Below are 19,302 nucleotides of genomic sequence, written 5' to 3'. Positions count from 1 at the left end.
CACAATCCATTCTGTCCCACTTTATTCTTCCTCTAATATGTCCTTCTTTTTTCCAATTTCATCTTATTTTTCCATCATTTGGTAAGTAATCCTTTTGAGTTTCTTTTGGTCATCTAAAAATTCGCCCTCTAATTTTCTAAGCCTGTGGTATCTTCAGACCCTAGAAACCTGCCTCATGACCTGAGAACAGAATCTGTGGGAGGGAATAGGGAACATAGAGAGCTGCCTTATATTGAAACAGGCCATTGGTCCATTTAGCTCAGTATTGTCAGCACTGATTGACAGCAGAAGCAGAACAGATTAACAGCATGGTTTCAGGCAGGAATTTTTTTTCTGTCCTATCTGGAGTTGCCAGGTGGGATTGAACTTGGAACTTTCTACATGCAAAGCCTGTGCTCTACAACTTTGCCTGCCTACACAAGGACATGCAAAGCAGAATAATTTTTCAGGACTTGTCTGTATGTATAGACACAACGAGGGAAGCCAGAACCCACTGCAGCCAGCCCTCCTGTCTTTCAGCCTTGCAGATGGAAAACATTGTACAACCCAGCTGTATTTGCTTGTATGCATTTAATGTTAGGGTTCTTTTGTGGGTTCAAAGTATCACTGTGTGAGGGACTAAGCTTGGATGACAATTTCTAGATAGGAGCCTAGAAGAGAGGGCAAGACCAGGTCTGTCACCTGATGCCACCTCCAGGTCTTCTGCTGCCATCTCTACTGTACTGTAGAGTACTGTACTATACTCTACTTCTCCAGATGAACTGGAAAAGACTGAACTGGGGGAAAAAAAGAGGCACCTTACTGTGCTTCATCATGCAGTTTACCCAAACCAGAAGTGTGAGGCTTCTGGTTTAATTTAAAGAGACCATATGAATGAAGGAACTCCTTCATACATGTGGCCCCTGCAAATAAAACTAGAAATCCCACATGTCCGGGTTTGCGATAACTGAGCAATTGAGCATGGGATTAAGGGAGCAGGTGATCTGCTTTCTGCTCATTTTTAGCAAGTGGGGATCAATGTTGCCTATGTCCTCAGCAGGCTGGAGGAAGGATCAATTTGCATATGGTGAGGAGCACCCTAAATCTGCTCCCCTGCCACCTGCTGCTGACACAAACCACTTCAAGTCACTTTGTGGCTGGGCAAACTACGGTAGAGGAACACAAGTTCTGTAGATTTATTTGTCATTTTTCCTTTTTACTATTTTTCACATTTTTATCTCATCCCTCAGTGTAAAACTTTTCCAGGGGGCTTGCAAACATATCAGCAATAAAATCTGAAATTGCTTTTCCTCTAAATCACTGGCTTCCAGGTCCTGTCTGTGCCACACCGCCGGTTGGTGTGTTGTAGCCGCCTTTATGAAGTGACAGACATGAACAAAGTGCAGAAGCAAGTTGCTCACCAGAGGGAGGTCTTCCTTTTCAATGACTTGCTGGTGGTGAGTAGCCTTTGGCTTTGGGGGGTGGAACTGGGTGGAGGGAGGGAGGGCCACTGGGAAGATTGGAGATGATGGCAGAAGCTGCCACCGAATCCTATTCCCTCCAGAACTGCAGAACCCAACATGGGACTCCTTGGTTTTGCATCAGCTCAAGAGCTGGTGCAGATCCAAGTAAAATCATCAAGGCCACCAGGGCTCAGCACAGGGTAAGGCAACCAATGTTCTCTTACCCCAAGGAGACCTTGGGCAGCTTCTCTAACCTCACAGGATACAGTGGCGGCCATTTCAGCACCGCTGTGACGCTGGTCAACAGGGAAGGATAGGATTGGGCCCTTCGTTTATTTCAGCAGCAAATACAGTTGTGACTGGAGAGTTACCATTTTGCAACACAGAAATTACACTGCAATTCCAGCAAAAAATGACTGAACTAGAATTTATCAAGAAATGTGACTATTTGATTTAGCTTGAACAAAGATGATGCTTTCCTGTCTCACTACAGTGCTAAATAACTAACAGCCCAATCCTAGTAACACTTTCCTGGGAGTAAGTCCCATTGACTATAGTGGGACTTGATTCTGAATAGACATGCATAGGCTTGGGCTCTTAGTTCAGCCAGATTTCATGCATTTGGCTTCTTAGAACAACAGTTGTCCACTTTATTTCTTGCATCCTATAGTTAAATACTTTAGTTAACTAATAAGAGCAAAGAAAAAGCCCTGCTGAATCAGGCCAAAGGCCCATCTAGTCCAGCATTCTGTTTCCCACAGTGGCTGACCATGTGAGGAAGTCTATGACAGGAGAGAAAGGCATACTTCTCTCCAGACATTGCTCCCCTGCAATTGGTATTCAAAAGCATTCTGCTCCTGGACCCTGGAGGTAGCACACATTTTCACTTAATTGTTTGTTTGCTGTTGTTGTTGTTATTGTTTTTAAAGCTAAAAAGCCCCCAAAGTTACAGCCTTTACTTGTAAAGAAGGTACTCTAAGTCTCTGATTATTTTGGTTGCCCTCTTTTGACCTTTTCCAATTCTACAGTATTGTTTTTGAGGTGTGGCAACCAGAGCAGTATGTAATATTCTCAGCTGTGACCCCATCCTAGTTTTGCAAAGGGTCACTATAATAGCAGCAGTTCTACATCACAAACCTTAGGCATGTCTATTCAGAAGTAAGCCCCTCTGACTTCTAGGTGGGTGTGTATAGGCTTACAACCTTATTCTTATTTCCTTTCCTAATGACCACTAGCATGGAATTACTTCCTTCACAATTGCCACACACTAGATCAGGGGTCTCCAAACCCCGACCCAGGGGCCAGATGCAGCCTGCAGCAAGCCTCTATCTAGCCCACAGCCAGTCTCTTGTCTCCTGAAAGCCACTGGCCCACTCAACTAGACATGACCGGAGCTGTTCTCTGGTTGTGTCCGGAGGGTGTTTTGAGGGCCAGAGAGGTTGAATGAATGAGCCCATTCATTCATTTATTCACTCATATAAGTTCCATCTCTAATTTATTTATTTAAATTTTATGTTTAAATTTTTCCCCCGGCTCTCAACACCATGCCAGATATTTGATGCGGCCCTCTGGCCAAAACTTTTGGAGACCCCTGCACTAGATCAACACTTTCATTCAACTGTTCCCAAGATGCCAAGATATTTTTCCTGGTTCACCTGGTTTCCTGGATCATGCACCATCCGTTTTTATGCTGGGGAGTATAACCAGGCTGATTGCTCAACTGTTGTGAATCATCGTTTCACTTTACATTCCATAGTAATGATTGCTGATTTTATTACTTCCATCCTATAACGATTTGATTCACCTTTGACAACTTTTTTTCTGTTTATCTTCTCCATGTATGTATATATACTGTCTTGTTTTTGAAGGTTTAACCATGCATCTGATGAAGTGGTCTGTAGTCCACAAACATCTATGCTGAAACAAATGGATTAGTCTTTAAGTTTCTGTAAGAATCTTTATTTTGGGGGGCGGGAGTCATAATGGCAGCTGCCATTATGGAACAGCTACACAGTCAGACCATGGTATCCATGGGGATCCATTCCCAGACCCTTGCAGATACCGAAACCAGTGGAAAAACAAATCCACAGGTCTGGTCCATAGGATCTCCAGGCCCAACTGGAAGTGTTCTCTGATCACTATCTGGAGGTGTTCTGAGGCCCTCACAGGCCTCTACAAGCCTCAGAAAGGCCTCCAGAGGCGCCTTAAAAACTGGAAGTGTCTTTCTGGCAGTAGTGGACCTGAAAGGAGCAAATGCCGACCACGTGGAAGCCTCATGGCTTTCCACGTGGAAATGGACGACCACGCGGAAGCCTCTCTGATGATCCCGATGCAGTCGGAAACTGTGCTTCCCCCCGCCAATCACCACAATGTTCCAGAGTCTTGCACAACTCCAGGACGCACCAGGGAAGCCTCCTGAGGCTTCCCCACAGTCTTAAACTGCGTTTCTGGTTTGCATGGTGCTTCCTGGAGGTGTGTGAGACTCTGGAACATTGCAGTAAGTGGGGGAGGCAGCATCTCACAGGGAGGCACCATCGTAGACCTTTGCCCTGGGCGTGGGGCTGGAAAAGTTTGCCACTGCTTTCTGACACCTCTGGAGGCCCTTCTGAGGCCTGCAGAGACTGCACTCGGCCTCAGCAGGTCTCAGAAAGATACCTGGTGGTGACTGGAGAACACCTGTGGTCATGTCTGGGAGCTCAGGTCCAGCCTTCACCATGGTTTTGGAACTCACAGTTTGTTAAAACCTCAGGTCCTGAATCCATGGATACAGAGGCAAGACCTGTATTGTGGTGAGATCTTACTGCTAGTCAACATGTACTAAGTGACAGAAACTGTACAAAATGAGGCAGAACAACAAGGTGCACAAGAGTCAGTCTGGGTGCCGCATTAACTATTAAACAGTCCCCCATTCCCCAAAGAGCAATTTAAGGGATTTGCATTGTCTTTGCCTCACTCTCTCCCAGAATCCTTTGCTACTGGTTCTGAGACAATCTCTTCTTTTGACAGATTCTCAAGCTTTGCCCCAAGAAAAAAAGCTCCTCAACCTACACATTTTGCAAGTCAGTGGGCCTGTTAGGAATGCAGTTCCACCTCTTTGAAAATGAATGTAAGAATGAAAATGAACGTCTTGGTAATTTATGAGATGATGCTGCCGAAGATTCACAGTGTGGCTTTTCATGCATGAATCAGTGGGAACCTTGGGCTGGAAGGATGCTTTACCTGCTAGTTAGTGAGGGAATGCCTTGAAGGCACATAACACAGTTCTACTGCTGAAGTTAACGCACTTCTGCCCAGCCCACAGGTGTACACATTTGATCCCTTTTGCTTATATGCAGCATTGGGCAGAAATGGCTTAAGAAGGTCTGGCCCTGGGTGCAACCTGGATGGAAGGTGGCCTGAAAACCATACACAAGCCATTCTGAGCTCCCCAAAAAGAAGAGTTTGTTCATACCATTGCTGCTGCTATGTCCGTGAAATAGGTGGCAGTGGTAGCAGCAAAAAGGTGAAGCAAAGAGGATGGTTTTGTGTTTTAGCCCCTTCCCCTCTTTTCACTTTAAAACTTCTGGACTCAGCACAGCCTTAGAAAACTACAAAGGATCAAAAAGTTGCAGCAGAAATGAGCAGCATAGATGCAGATATCTTTATAAAGTTTGGGAATCCAGATCATAATAATAGCAGATCATGAACACGCGGGTGCTGCTTGGTGGCCAAAAGCAGTTATCTGAACCACAGATCTGAGCCCAGGTGTTCAGAACCACAACATCTGGAGAGAGATTCAGAGGGTGAGAATGTTGTAAGTCCCCTTTAGCAAGTCATATTTAAATATGTAGCAACCCAATCCTATGCATGTCTACTCAGAAGTAAGTCCCAGAGTCAATGGGGCTTACTCCCAGGAAAGTGTGGATAGGATTGGGTTGTCGGTCATTTAGGCAGAGTCTGTCATTTAGACCAAATGTGAAATGGAGATCCAGGCAAGCACCACTCAGAAACATCTTTATCACCAGTTGCATTTTTACAAGATGGTGCCATGTGAAAAAAAAGTAATCTATTATAGAGTTACACTCATCACCCCACTGAACCCAGTATCTATATCTGAGAATATATTTTTCTGGATGGACCAGTCCTCTAGGATAGGAAGTAGAGATGTGGCATTGAATTAAACTATAACATTTAGGGCGCAATCCTAACCAACTTTCCAGCACTGGCGTAGCTGTGCCAATGGGGCGTGTGTGGCATCCTGCAGTTGGGGGGCAGTCACAGAGGTCTCCTCAAGGTAAGGCAATGTTTGTTACCTTATCCCAGAGTTGCACTGTCCTTATGCCAGTGCTGGAAAGTTGGTTAGAAGTGCGGTCTTAGAAGACTAACTGGTCTATAATTAGTAGGATTCATCCAGTGTCCTTGTTTTTACAAGGAACCCTCATGTTTTGCTCTTTGGATTTTCTTCTAGACTACCCTCATGGCATCACATTGGTGACTCCGGTTTCAGGCTCAGAGAAGAAACAGGTACTCCATTTCTGTGCTCTGGGTGCAGAGGAAATGCAGAAATTTGTGGAAGACCTAAAGGAGTCAATAGCAGAGGTGATGGAGCTAGAACAGATTCGAATTGAATGTAAGGCTCCCGGCGTGGTCCAGACTCCATGCAGTCATTCTGTCTGTATGTACATACATCTGTGTCTTGTGTGTTTTTGTGTCTGCGGCTGACAGGGGTGTCATTTCAGTAAGGGCAGGAGGCAAGCAAGGTTCTCAGCAAAATTCTTGGATATATTCAAGATGACATTGCAAAAACTGGAGTGTATTGTACAGTGTTTGACTAGCTTCTAAAATATTTCTTATGCTTCATAATAACTGTAGGAATGTTTTCCACAATATATAATTTGGAGAGCTTTTAAGCATAGGGATTTCTGCCTTTGCACAAACAAGGTTGCCCCTTAATTGTTTATAACATTAATCACTCAGTCTGTAGAACTAGTGAGTTTTCCAGACCAATACATATCCTAAGGAATATACTGAGATGTCCTGAACCTCCAGCATCCCTGGCAGAAAATGGCACCCCTGGTTGTGGGGCTGGGTGAGCACGGGAGGAAATCTGTATCTCTTTGGATGTTATATTTGAAGGTGAATGTATATGCAGTATTATTCTGTGTGAATCCGATATGTGATTGCAGCAAGACAGAGGAGTTAGGCGCACCACAGGACATTTTTCTGAAATGGTCCATCTTGGTTGTGTGCTTCCAATCTGGCTGTAACTTTTAACACGATCTTATGCATGTCTACTCAGAAGTAAGTCCCACTGTGCTCAATGGAGCTTACTCCCAGGAAAGTGTTATAGAGCAATAATCTTAAGGTCAAATCCTATCCCCTGCGAGTCCATAGCATGCACCACCACCAATGGAGAGTGTTCTGCATGCTATGGTGGTGTGCAGTAGAGGTAAGTATACATAATTTTTACTTACCTTTCCATTGGCCACCTGTCTGTGGATGGGTGTCTTCAGCTGTTTTGCTGGCTAAGTCCGAGGAGAGGCAGGGGTGTGTCATGCCCTGAAAACAGGGATAGGATCCTGGGGTGAGCTGCTGCCACCAGAATCTGCTCTCCTCCCACTCCCAAACTGTCCCCTGCCCAGCCCATTTGCTACCCGGAACTACCCACAAACTATCCATTCTGCCACTTTCCCTACTCCAGTGCAGCATCTGAGAGCCACTGCATGGGAGCCTGTGGCTATTTGTACTGGCAGCTCCAAAGTTCATGACAATGGTGCACATTTTACAATACCACTGAGGCAGACCACATGTTCCACTACTGTACGTGTCCTATAGGATTAGGCTATTAATAGGTAACCTTAGAAATCTACTTTGCCTGGGTGCAATAACTTTTTCAGGATTCCCCTGCATATTAGTACTAATCTCTTTCCACCAGTTTCTTTCTCTCCAGTATAACTCCTATCTATATTGCCTTCCCCTGTTCGAGGTCCTAGCCAACCAGTTGATCAACATGCCATACAGAGCTTCAATTAATCACAGAGGGACTTGTCAAAAGCTGTCAGAAATGAATAAATTGATAGGGTTCTAAAAAGTTGTTTGGTTGACCATTTATTTTATATCCTTGGAATTCTTATCGCTGAAGATCTATTGCAGTGGTTTTTGTGGCATCATAAAGACTAATGAGTTATTGTTGAATAGTGATTTATTGTTGCCATAATGAATGTGTTGGTCTTTAAAGTGCCACAAAACTCTTCCTTGTTTTGCTGCAACAGACCCACATGGCTGCCCCTCTAGATGCAGTGATATGGAATGGTTGTTTTGGACCTGCCTGTACATTGCAAGCATGTTGTAAAAAGTTCTCCTGCCAGTCACCAATTGAAGGATCAGGATTTATTTTAAAGTTTTTTGATGATACATCACAATAAAGACCAGTTCTTGCCACCTTTTTGGGTTTTGTGATATACTGAGGCAACCCTCTTGGTTTTTGATGTTTCTTTTGATATTATGAGAATACCTACAAGTAGACATCTGCATGTCTCACACTTCCACTTATGTGCACCTAATGTCACAAGAAAAGAGAAACTTGCATTGGGCAAGGGGAACAATGTGGAACTTAGAGTTTCCAGCAATTAGTTCATCTTTGAAAATTATACTGAATGCACCTAAAGCAGAAGCATGAAGGCACTCCCCTATCTGCTTGTTTGTGCATCATATAATGTTGCATCATATAATGCATTATAATGCAACATTGTGCATCATATATTGTTGTAAATCACCCCAAATCAGGATTCCGTTGTTGGGTCCCACTCATCTTCAGCAAAAGTTTGGTGCAAACTTTGATAGTGGCATCATGGTCATAAGAAAAAGTTACTTTTAATCCTTCTGACACAGCTCTACTTCAAAGAAGAGTTTCTTTTAATTAAGCTTTTTAAAAAGGGGTTTCTTTGAGTAAACAGAATTAAGCATCTTTTTATCAAAGGGTGCAAGAATCTTCCCCCCCTCCCCAAGGGCTGCCTCACATGTTAGCTTTTTATCCACATGACTTGATGGTTAAAGCTTAAAAACCATATCAGAGTATATTCAAATAAATTGGCGTAATCGTTTCCAGACCACCTTGTAATGTAAGCAAGTCATCATTTGTCCAAAAAAAAAAAAAAATTCCTATGTTGAAAGGGAAGACTATAAGTCAAAATGAAACGAAGAAAGAAGAATTTGACTTGGTGGGATTTTCAAGCAAATTATCCCCCGTCCTCAAATATTCTCCCCATAAATATTCTAGAGCTTGTACAGCCCTATAAGCAACAGAAGTATGTGCCTTGTACTGGATTGTTATTTTAATAATCTTGTACTATTAGATGTATGCCAGTGTACTTTTTTGCAGTTTCACTCTGGGAAACAAAATTCAGAAAAGTAGGTAAGAGGAAGCAGTTAAAATTGACATGAATGTGATAACACATCTAATTGTTCAAAAGTTATATTGACCCAACTTTAAAACTACATTCTTAAAACGGCCAAGAGGACAGAAAACTGGATCCACACCCTAGTTTCAGTTAGACATCCAACATGGACTCATCATAGCACCAATTTGGGCAAGTCGCTATTGTTCTGCATCTCAGTTCTCCATGCTAAAATAGGAATAGTCATGAATGATATTTCAGAAGTTTAGCCGATAGCAAACAGAATGAGAAACGGATGTTAAAGTACCAGTACTTTTGAAATTAAAACTTTGATGTAAGTATTAAGTTGTTGTCAATGGCCTATGCAGTATGTATGCTGATTCTGCAGAAGGGCAGCCTATGATATTGGGCGTAAGGCTGTGCTGAACATTCGCACATGTAAATATTCAGCATGAATTTTGTGCTGCAGGGGGAACTGTCCCCAGAAAAATATCTTATTTACATTTGTCACTATGGTTCACAGCCTGTTCCTTATTGGTTGCTCTGACACCTTTTTTTTTTTTTTAAGTTTCTTCTTTTTCTTGACTGTGGCCTAATTCTCCCTGAGGTGGTAAACCTATATCTTGGCTGTATCTCTTGGCAGATGAAAACCCACATGACTGAATGCTTCGTCCTGTTCAAAAAGAAATCTAGCATGTCAGTGCAATAGGTTCTAGCCTATATTTGCTCTTTACACGCTACTTTTCTATGTGTTGGAACAATTTTTTGCAAAACATCACTCTATCACGTGACAGCCCAATCCTGAGCTGCCCAGCGCGCGGGGCTGCCGCAGCACCAAAATAGCTGCCGCAGCAACTCAAACATGCCTACCAGCTGCCGGTGGCTCCTCAGGGGAAAGAAAGTAGCCCAGCAATGGGGCTACTTGATTCTGCAGTGACTCTTTAGCCAGCATAGAATCAAGGAGTCCCATGTCAGGCCACTCAGCCCGACATGGGGCTCTGGATCCACCAGGCCTGCCCCACCTCCACTCCCTCCTTTACCATGCCTCCCCTTGCTCTCTGCCTGCCATGGAACGCCTCCTCCCCACCTCCCCCCACGCCCTGTCTTACCTCTCTGCTGTCTGGAACTTTGCACAGAGTGCTGGGTGGTGGAACATGGACCCAGTGCCGGAACTGGCCCAGCACAGGCTCACTCTGGTCTAGCTCCAGTGCTGGGCCCGTAGTAAGGCAACAGTTGGCGCTGTTGATCTGAATTGGGCGCCCAGTCTCCATGTGATAATGGAAGTGTTACAATTAAGATGCAGATTTCCCACCGCAGTAATAACTAGCCCTCTGTGAACCCAGCCATGGGGATTGTATAGTCAGCATAGTGATATCATCCTTCCCCACAGTCAATTGGCATGCCACTTTCACAAAACCAGTTCAGAATGAGGACATTGTCTGCTTCGGTTAGCCCTAGCTTAGTGATAATACCATATAGCCAGGTTAGAAGGAGGTTAGGAAACTTTGCCTTCACTTTGCACAGGCTGTGGCTAGAGGGAATTCAGCTGTTTCTGAAACACAGTTTCACATCCTCCAATCTCTTTTGTACATATATGTCATATTCTATAACCGCTTTTTCTTTTCCTGTCTCTTGTTGATTCATTCAGTCTCCTCTGTCTCACTTCCATATTCTCCTTTTTTCTCTCCCACTACTACTGTCTTTGGTTCTCTCTCCTTCCCTATATTCACTTAATTTTTTTTTTTTTTTACTATATCTCAGGGGAGCTAGAGAAGCAGCATGGCACAAAGAATATTTCTTTAAAGACCAATGGAGCTCAGATTGAAACACAGTCCAAGCACGGATCTCCAACAGGTTAGACTCTTCTCTGGGTCTTCACTTCTTACCCAGAAGATGAATTTATTCTGTTAAACTGGGAACATAGGAAAATTGGGTAGGAACATGAAGGGTAATCAGTCTCTTTGAGAGATAATCCTATAGAACGGAGCCTTACACTCCCTGTCACATCTTTCTCTACAGCACACAGTTTTCTGTTTTCTTTTCAAAGGCAAAAAAGATTTGGGAGAGAAGGTCCCGGACAGTACAGTGGAGGTAAGTAGTATGCAGAGCAGCTGAGGTAAGTAATTCTCCCTCACTTCAGCTCTTCTTACATTCTCTGTTGTTTCTTTTCTCAGGTTTTAATCAATGCCTCCCCAGCCAGACTGACAATTTTACCAATTTCCAGAGATACAATAAAAAGTTACTGCTAGGACGGGTAATACAACTTTCAAATCCAGATTAAACTTCAAAGCATTTTTTTCAAGGCGTTTCTATAACTGTAACACATCCTTCATGGAGCAAGTGCCCGAACTCTGGAGACTAACCTGCTCTGTCCTCATCCCCCACCCCAACACACTTTCAGGAGAAATCAGAGACTCGGATGAGATGAGCTCCCCTGACAGGTCACGGCCATTGCAGAACCCCTTGCTAAAACTCACTGCTGTGATCTTTCCCTCATAGGCTCTTCTGCCCTAGACATTGCCATCTCTGCTGGGGCCTTGAACATATTCATTGGGGGACTCTTCATGTGTTCAAAGCTTAGGCCACACATTTTCCAATTTGGGGAGGATTGTTGGGAAAGCTTTATGTCTGTCCTTACTTGAGAATAAAGACTGTGTTGTAGCAGTCCTTCCACACACTAGGTAAACTCTCATCAGGGAGAGAGAGCTCCAGAACATTTCATGGGGCCTGATTTTGTCCTTCCCGATTCTTTCACCTAGCAGATATCTTCACCTCCACCTCCATTTCCCAGCAGGTGTACTTCCCATGGGGGCAGGAGCTGCAGTTCTTCACCAACATCCATTTCCTCAAATAGTCTCCATTTCTAGGCTATCACTCAGTTCCCATCACCTTTCAGACGCTTTCCTCAATGATTGCTGTTTGGGCCTTTGCTCTCTGAGGCCATCTCCCCACAGCTTTCTATTCCACAGCCTGTGAGAAAAGTCATTGCTGCAGGTGTGCTTGTTTCTCAGGCTCTGCCCATGATGAAGTGCTTCATAAGAGCTAATTCATTACCCTGCTGACACTTCTGCTAATTGTGAGAAGGGATGGGCGCCTCCATGACCTCATATATACTTTTTGGCTTGCAGGCATTTTTCTATGAAGGTATCTTTCATTTCAGAGAAATAGAATTCTAAGGAGGCATTCAAGAGCCTTGACAAATATCTGTTCCTTGAGGGAATTCTGGAATCAAGCAGGCACTGTCCCACATCTGTTATTAGCCCTCCACAGAAGAGATTCTTCTCTTCCCACTCCCTCCACACAGCCCACCCCCAGTTCCTTTCTGGAACGCTTCCTTTCTAGGAATTTGCCAAATGTCCAAAAATATCCCTTCCTATAGGGAACTTCACTGCATCTTAGCTCAAGTTTTCCATCTGAGATTGGGAATCCCTGTGAGCGTTCTCTGTGGAGACACTTCAAGCCCTTCTTCCTTCCCTCTCCCTTCTCTTACTCCTCAGCAGAAGCAAGCATCTCCATTTTCTCTGAGATTACCTGATCTGCCACCATTTCATCAGATTTCTTTTTGTATCATTGTACAAGCTGGATGGGTATTTTTTATTTCCTTTTTGGCGTACGTTAAATCATTTCCTTTCACTTGCAAACCATCAAGTGGATCAGAACAAGCTGCAAGTTTGCTGAAATATGTCAGATTTCTGCTTTTTTTTTTCTTTTTCTTCTTTTGTAAACAGATTAGTGAGTCATGTGTGCACCTTCCTGCTCAGAAAGACAGGAGCTGGGAAAAGCTCAGGTCTTTCTCTGAGTGTCAGCAAATCTCATTTTTTCCCCACAAAGTTGCGCAACCTCAATTATCCTCCCTCCCCTCTCTGCTATTATGGCCTGCAGACTGCAGGATGATGCAGAAGCTCCTTGGACTCCAGTCACAGAGCAGAGCTCCATTGAAAAGGGAGTCATATAACCCTAAAGCAAAACAGAGAATCCTTATCTCTGCTTTCATTCACAACAGAAAAAAAGGGGATGGAACAAGGGAAAAAACTCAAACAATGAGTCTGATCTGGATGGAATGAGAGGCAGCAGACTCAAGCCATCAGCTGCCTATATCCCATCATGTTAAAATCCCTCTGACCTGTTTTTATTGCCACCATCAGATTGCATTTCCTCAGTCTGGATAGTTGAGGTTGTGCTGTATGTGGAAACAGCATCACTGCCTTTGCTATAAGGGGGCTCTTAATTTCTAGAAAGGGCTTTTGTGGAAAGGGAAGGGCAGGTGGGAAGAGAAGTATGCTGGGAGTTGGGGAGGGTTGGATGTTGGGGCACTGTTTAAAGTGGGCTGTGGCATGTGGGGAAAGGAAACCATGGTAATGGAGGTGGTGGGGTGAAGGGCAGCCAGCACTAGCAGATGGGAAGAAGTCTTGTAACATTTAATGCTTCTTTGACTGTTTCTAAACTAGGTGTCAATTCACAACAGGCTTCAAACGTACCAGCACAACTCCGTCCCGGGGCTCGAGAGTGGAATGCAGCCCAGCACGCATCCTAACATGCCGCGGGCGAGGCTGGAGACAGCATTGGCGCCCTCTTACCCTGCCTCAGCGGGGACACTTGTACAGTGCCAGCAGATTGTCAAAGTCATAGTCTTGGACAAGCCGTGCCTCGCTCGTATGGAGCCGGCCCTCAACCAGACTCTGACGCGCTACGTGTCCTCTGATTCCTGCAGCTCCACCCCCTTGCGCAGTCTAGGCAGCGGGCTCCAAGGGACCCCAGTGAAAATCATCCATCAGCCCCCGCTTCCGCCTCCACCGCCACCCTACAACCATCCGCACCAGACCTGTCCCCCCAGCTCCTTGCTTCAGAGGCGCAGGTACTCCAGCGGGTCACGCAGCCTAGTGTAGCAGCTCCACCAGCACTAGCCAAACAGCACAGACTTATCCTGGGACCCTTTTCTGTCTTCAGAGAAAATCTGTGATTTATTTTTTAGTAAACCAAGAGAAGCAAAAACGTGACAGTGTGTACAATGATGGACCCAACTCCTTTATCTCTCCTGAAATGATTCTATTTGTGAAGAAACTGTAGAAACTGCCTGAGAGCTCCAGAAGATGTTTCCTACCCAATCTTCCAGCCAGCCAGCCAGCCAGCCACACACACGCACTTTTCTTATCCCCAACATGCACGGTAGGGTTCTGCTGCCCTGCTTGTGACGGCTTTGCCGTTTTCTATTTTGTTTGCTTTGTGTCTTCTATTTCTGCCCTCTTACCTCTTTGGCTTGCCTCTGCTTTCTCACCATATCAAATTTCACAACCAAGCAGACTTTCCTTACCATTTGGGGGCACCTGACATTGGGTAATCCATCTTGCTGGGGCAGAGGAGCTGCTGTTGCTGCCAGCACTCACTAGGTTGGAGCTGAAAACTCACGCTACGCTCACCATGCTTTCTCCTCATTGCCTTTTTTGGTATCTTGTTCTCTCAAAGCAAGCTTGTTGGAGGAGAAGGGCAGAGAGAGACAGAACATGAGCAGAAGACCACCCCACGCTGTAGCTGAACACAAAGACGGCCTCACTTTGGACATCAATACCTTCTTTGCTGTTATATTGAAAGCATTGCACTAAGAAAGCTTTTCTGGACACCAGCAAAATGCACCATTTGTAAATACACATCTCTGTGGTTGAATGTGTGTGGACCATGCTCGCTAAAGGAAGCGATATGCAGTTCTGAGGAAGTCTGAGAGCCCAATCCTAGGCAGGTCTACTCAGAAGTAAGTCCCAGCAGAGTCAATGGGGCTTACTCCCAGGAAAGTGTGGACAGGATTGGGCTGTAAGTGAGGGTAAAGAGACTGGATCTAGAAATCTTCCTGGCATGGCCACTTTCCCAAATTGAAAAGCTGCCTTTTCCTCTTGTTTTTAGTTAATTGATTTCATTTAATTTCTATTCTGCCTTTCAGCCTGCAGTGGGCTCACAAGGCAGCTCACAAACCAGAATAAACCAACATCTTCACACAGGATTTATTTAGCATGAGGGATTATAATCCCACCTTTGGTATTTCAACCCTCCTTTCCTCCATCAGTTAGTATCTGTGCTTCTTTCACACAGAATCTGTATCCTTGGGTGCACAAGCAGTTTATTCAGTTTACCTATTCCCAAATAACATTATTTGGGTTTTATATATCCTAAGGGAGGGCATATGAATATGGGGGAAATGAAGTAACTTCTGCATTCCTTCCATTTTTATGACATAAGCACCCCTGCTTTAAAATAGATTCCAGGTTTTCCCATCCCATTCCCTTCTACCTTCCTCTTTAGATTTTGAGTTAATTGTACTCAGCAGTTTCAGAGGTTTATTTAGAAAAGTTGTACTGAAACATATGTTTACATGGGCACAGTGCTTGAATTACAGGGGGGGGGGCAGATAGGGTGAACCAAACAAGCTCTACTCCCTGGCTCTCCTCAGTTTTAGCCAAATTGTGACCCTCATAGCCTTTGGGGGGGGGGGTATCATGAAAGGAAAGGAGGTAGGCCCCCCTCTGCCTCCCTGCATTATAGAACTGCATGAGCAGTGAAACATGCTTTGTTGGGTCATGTTCCAGACACTTGTGTATGTTTGCACTGAATTCTGACCTTAACCTGCCTTCAGTTCCAAGATAATCAAATGATCTATTGTTTGTCAAGATGAAAGGGAAGAGAAGCAGGGAGTCCTAATTAACTAAGGCCTCTTTGCTTTGCTTTCAGGAACACGTAAGCAAATCAGATATATGGAAGCAAATTAAGGAGTTGTTTTCTCTGTGTAGCCAGTCCTGTAAGCACAAACCAGGTTGATCCCTCATTTCCACCTTCTCTTCCCACTCCACCCCCATCGAGACGGCAAGGTGGATGAGGAGCTCCAGAGGGAGGAGATGAAAGCAGAGCTCAGCTCCTTGCTCTTATCAGAGATGCTGACGTACAGAGAGATGTTTTAAAATGGGCTATGGCTGTATTTTTAGAAAAAATATCTCCCCGCATGAGGGAGGAGCAGTATTAATTAGCTTAAGAGCTTTGCTCTTGCTCACTCTGTCTCTCTCTGAGGCTTAAGAAGATCAACTTTAGGATTTGGAAATAGGGCAGAACAAGTTTTAAGTCTCTTATTTATTTATTTATTTATTTATTTCTAAAGAGTGTGTGTGTGTGAGAGAGTGTTGATGCTTTGCTTTCCCTGTGAGGCAGCAACAGCTATGTTGAAGCAGCAGTTTCATTGTCTTAACATAGACAAGTCAGAGCCTACAACTGGATGGGAGGCAGCTGTGCAAACTCATCTAGCTAGGCAGCACTGAATTTCCGTCAGGTGGTTGATAGCAGCATTGTGTCAGGCCTGAGCTTTTATTTTGGCATATGTTTTAGGGAGACAAGTCATATGAAGAAGGCTGAGGGGTTATGTGAGATCTCGTGGCCAGCTCGGTGCTCTTAGAGCCAAAATGTGGGTGTCAGCACCAACATAGGATGGCTGAATTGGGATAAATTGAGTTTCAGTTCTGAAAGTGATCCCATGCTTGCCTTAATTGTTTTTTAATCCCTGCCACAAGTTGAACAGGAAGGAAGTAGTTTAAAGAAGTTGAATTTCCTGTGCTAGGAAAGACTATACAGTTATTTTGATCGCAGTCATAAAGGCTCGCTTAAGTAGAGTATGGGAAGTAGGAAGCTGTGCCAAAGACATCCTGGAAAAAGTGAGTTTTGAGAGGGAGTAAGAGAGATGGTGTCATGAAGGCCTTATGGGAGACAGTTCCCAGTAAAAGAGGTAGCAACAGGAGGACAGAAGAATTATTTCAAGGAGCTAGAGCAGTGTTTTTCAACCGCTGTGCCGCCTCAGGTGTGCCGCAGGGCCAGCAGAGGCAGGCAGCAGCTGCAGGCGGAGAAGCGGCTGCTTTGACCCTCACGCAGCAGCGGGTGGAAAAAGGAGCAGCTGCGGCTGAGCAAGAGGAAGGCTGCAACCTGGTCCTCATTTACCTGGGGGCTTCTCATTTACCTGGGAGTAAGCCCTGTTGACTATTATGGGGCTTACTTCTGAGTAGACATGTCTAGGATTGGGCTTTTGGTCACACTTTTTTTCTGAAATAGAGGAGCAGGCAATGGGGGGAAGAATGTGAGGCAAATGATTCTGGACCTTTGGAAGTTGCGGACTAGTGGGGGGAGGGACAGTAGGAGAGGTGCTAATTGCAATTATGAGGTGGGGGGAATGTGCCTGTGGGAGGGGTGGGGGTGGAGGAGAGAGAAGTGCCAATTGCCTGCTCCTGTATTTGAGAAGAAAGAGTTGGGCAACCAAAAGCCCAATCCTAGGCATGTCTACTCAGAAGTAAATCCCACAGGCACCTTCCCCACCCCAATGTCCCGTCCCCCCAGTCTTTGGTTGCAATCCTAACCACACTTTCCTGAGAGTAAGCCCCATTGAACAAAATAAGACTTACTTCTGAGTAGACCTGGTTAGGATTGTGCCCTTTGTCATGTAATGATTTAATTGTATTAATTAAATTAATTAAAATTTAATTGCAATGTAGTAATTTAATGTAAGTAAAAAACTGGGAGTGTGCCTTGACAATTTTAGTGTCTTGACAGTGTGCCGTGAGCTGAAAAAGGTTGAAAATGCCTGAGCTAGAGGCTTTCAAGTGGCTAAGAGTGGTAGAATTGGAAGAGTGAGGATCACAGACAGGAGAGTAATGGAATCTAAAGGCAAAGAGGTAAGGAAGGGCAAAACTATGAAGGGCTTTGAAGGTAAAGACCAGACTTTGTGCAGGATCTGGGAGAGGACAGGAAGACAGGGGTATGAAATTATCAGAATGACAAGGACCGTGAATGATTTTGGCAGTAGATTTCTGGGTAGAAATCTGGGAACTGAACTGAGACAACAGAAGACCAGAGAGGGAAGGCTGTAGTCTTATAAGAGATGACTGAGGTATGAACCAAAGGTATGGAAATTTGGAAACCTTAGTAGGATGATCATGTTGCGTTTCCCTGTCCCTTCAGACTAGGAGAAGGCAAGGAAAATACCTAGGGCCTGACTCTACAGGGTCTCAGCTGGAAATGGTTTGGCAGATGTGAGCAGTTTCTGCCTTTCAGGTGAGAGGTCTTGTGTTGGCTTCCCCAGGATGGCATAGACTCTAGAGCAGGGATCTTCAAGCTTTTTCATCTCATGGCACACTGGTAAGGCACTAAAATGGTCAATGCACACCATCAGTTTTTTTTAATAATTAACAAGGCACACTGTGCTGTCAATGGGGGGGCTCACACCCCCCCAATTGCCCTACTAATAAATGATCCTCTCCCAAATTCCTGCTTCACACATGGGGACCATGTGCGGCACACCAGTGTTCCACGGCACAGTGGTTGAAAATGGCTGCTCTAGAGAAGTCTATTCATAGAAGATAGCATTAGAATGTTTCCTTGTATGGGCACTTCTTTGGTCACTCTCCATTATGCTAAATGTTCTACTGAGGACCCTAGTCACACTGGGCCTAGGTTGTGGTGTAATTGTGCCACATCCCCCTGGTTTCTGGAAAAACCTGCAGCCCATAGAAAAAGGAGAGGCCATAAGTTCTGCAGTAGAATTATGCATACAGAAGGGTCCAGTCCTAGGTCCAGTCCCTGGCCTCTTCATTTGTAACTATCTCAGGAGTGCTGGGAAGCCTTCTGCCTGAGGCCCATGAAAGTTAATGTGCAGGGCTTTAGCTTAATGGCAGAGCACATGCTTTGTACACACAAGAGTCTAAGATCAGTCTCTGGCTCTTCCAGAAGAAAAAGTCTCTCTGATAGCAGGACTGGAAAAGACACCCAGCTAAGACTCTGGAAGTGGCAATGCCAGTCAGAGGATAGATGGGGAAACGTGTTGGCAGCTTCACAGATGTTTCCTAGTTACAGGATGCAGCTGGTGACCCACTCTGCAAGTGGAGGAGGGCAGGAGGTCTGGTCTAGAGGGTAGAGCCTCCGTTTGCCTGAAGATAATGGCTGAAGGTCACCAGTACGGAGGCCACCGGCACCGTGAATGGCGAGACCTTGAAGCAGCTGACAAGCCGAGTTTTTCCGTCTGCTCTTTGTCCGCCCTTCAAGTGAGATATGAAGGATTGTCAGCTTGTGTGGGAGGAAACTGGAGGCCAGAATGTGATACCAGATCATAAAAGGATCCATCTGAAATGCTGTAGTTCTTGAAAGACAGAACCTTCTTCAACTGTAAAAATCCCTATAGGGATTTAGTATAGCCTGCCTGTGTAAACCGCCTTGAAATAAAGTCTGAGGAGAAATCTGATGACCATGAAAGGCGGTATATAAATACCTGTATTATTATTATTTAGTATATCCACAGGCTGGAAAATCAGCATATACAATATCTGCAAAAGGTGGGGGAGAAGCAGGAGAAGGCAGAGCAGGTCCATCCTTGAGGCAGTCACCTCAAGCAGCTGATTGGCAGGGGACACCCACCTTGGTCCACCTGGGTCTCAACTGCACCTTTTCCAACTCCTTGAACTAGAAAATGA

General features: G+C 44.8%; 1 protein-coding gene and 1 long non-coding RNA gene across 4 annotated transcripts in view; one reads left to right on the top strand and one right to left on the bottom strand.

Moving 5' to 3' along the window:
- The window catches only part of IQSEC3 (IQ motif and Sec7 domain ArfGEF 3), a 161,184-nt gene extending 147,388 nt beyond the window's left edge, over positions 1-13,796 (top strand). The window contains exons 11-16 of one of the 2 annotated variants that reach the window (XM_066633344.1): positions 1,311-1,436; positions 4,449-4,548; positions 5,890-6,051; positions 10,580-10,672; positions 10,866-10,909; positions 13,267-13,796. In XM_066633344.1, the coding sequence (XP_066489441.1) occupies positions 1,311-1,436; positions 4,449-4,548; positions 5,890-6,051; positions 10,580-10,672; positions 10,866-10,909; positions 13,267-13,704 (963 nt within the window). In that variant the 3' untranslated portion in view covers positions 13,705-13,796. Of the gene's footprint in view, positions 1-1,310; positions 1,437-4,448; positions 4,549-5,889; positions 6,052-10,579; positions 10,673-10,865; positions 10,910-10,992; positions 11,068-13,266 lie in introns of those variants that run through there. The other variant, XM_066633345.1, reaches the window with a different exon arrangement.
- LOC136656901 (uncharacterized) overlaps positions 1-14,251 on the bottom strand; it is a 32,365-nt gene extending 18,114 nt beyond the window's left edge. For both annotated transcript variants that reach the window (XR_010794723.1, XR_010794724.1), the window contains exons 1-2: positions 14,130-14,251; positions 6,896-6,980 (exon numbers count right to left, since the gene is read on the bottom strand). This is a non-coding gene — a long non-coding RNA (uncharacterized lncRNA). The remainder of the gene's footprint in view (positions 1-6,895; positions 6,981-14,129) is intronic.
- Between the last annotated feature and the right edge of the window lie 5,051 nt (positions 14,252-19,302).

Source organism: Tiliqua scincoides, chromosome 7 (genome assembly GCF_035046505.1).
Source record: "Tiliqua scincoides isolate rTilSci1 chromosome 7, rTilSci1.hap2, whole genome shotgun sequence".
In the NCBI taxonomy this organism is placed as follows: domain Eukaryota; kingdom Metazoa; phylum Chordata; class Lepidosauria; order Squamata; family Scincidae; genus Tiliqua; species Tiliqua scincoides.
The sequence above is the reverse complement of the archived record's forward strand: the minus strand, read 5'-3'. Positions and strand labels throughout refer to the sequence as shown.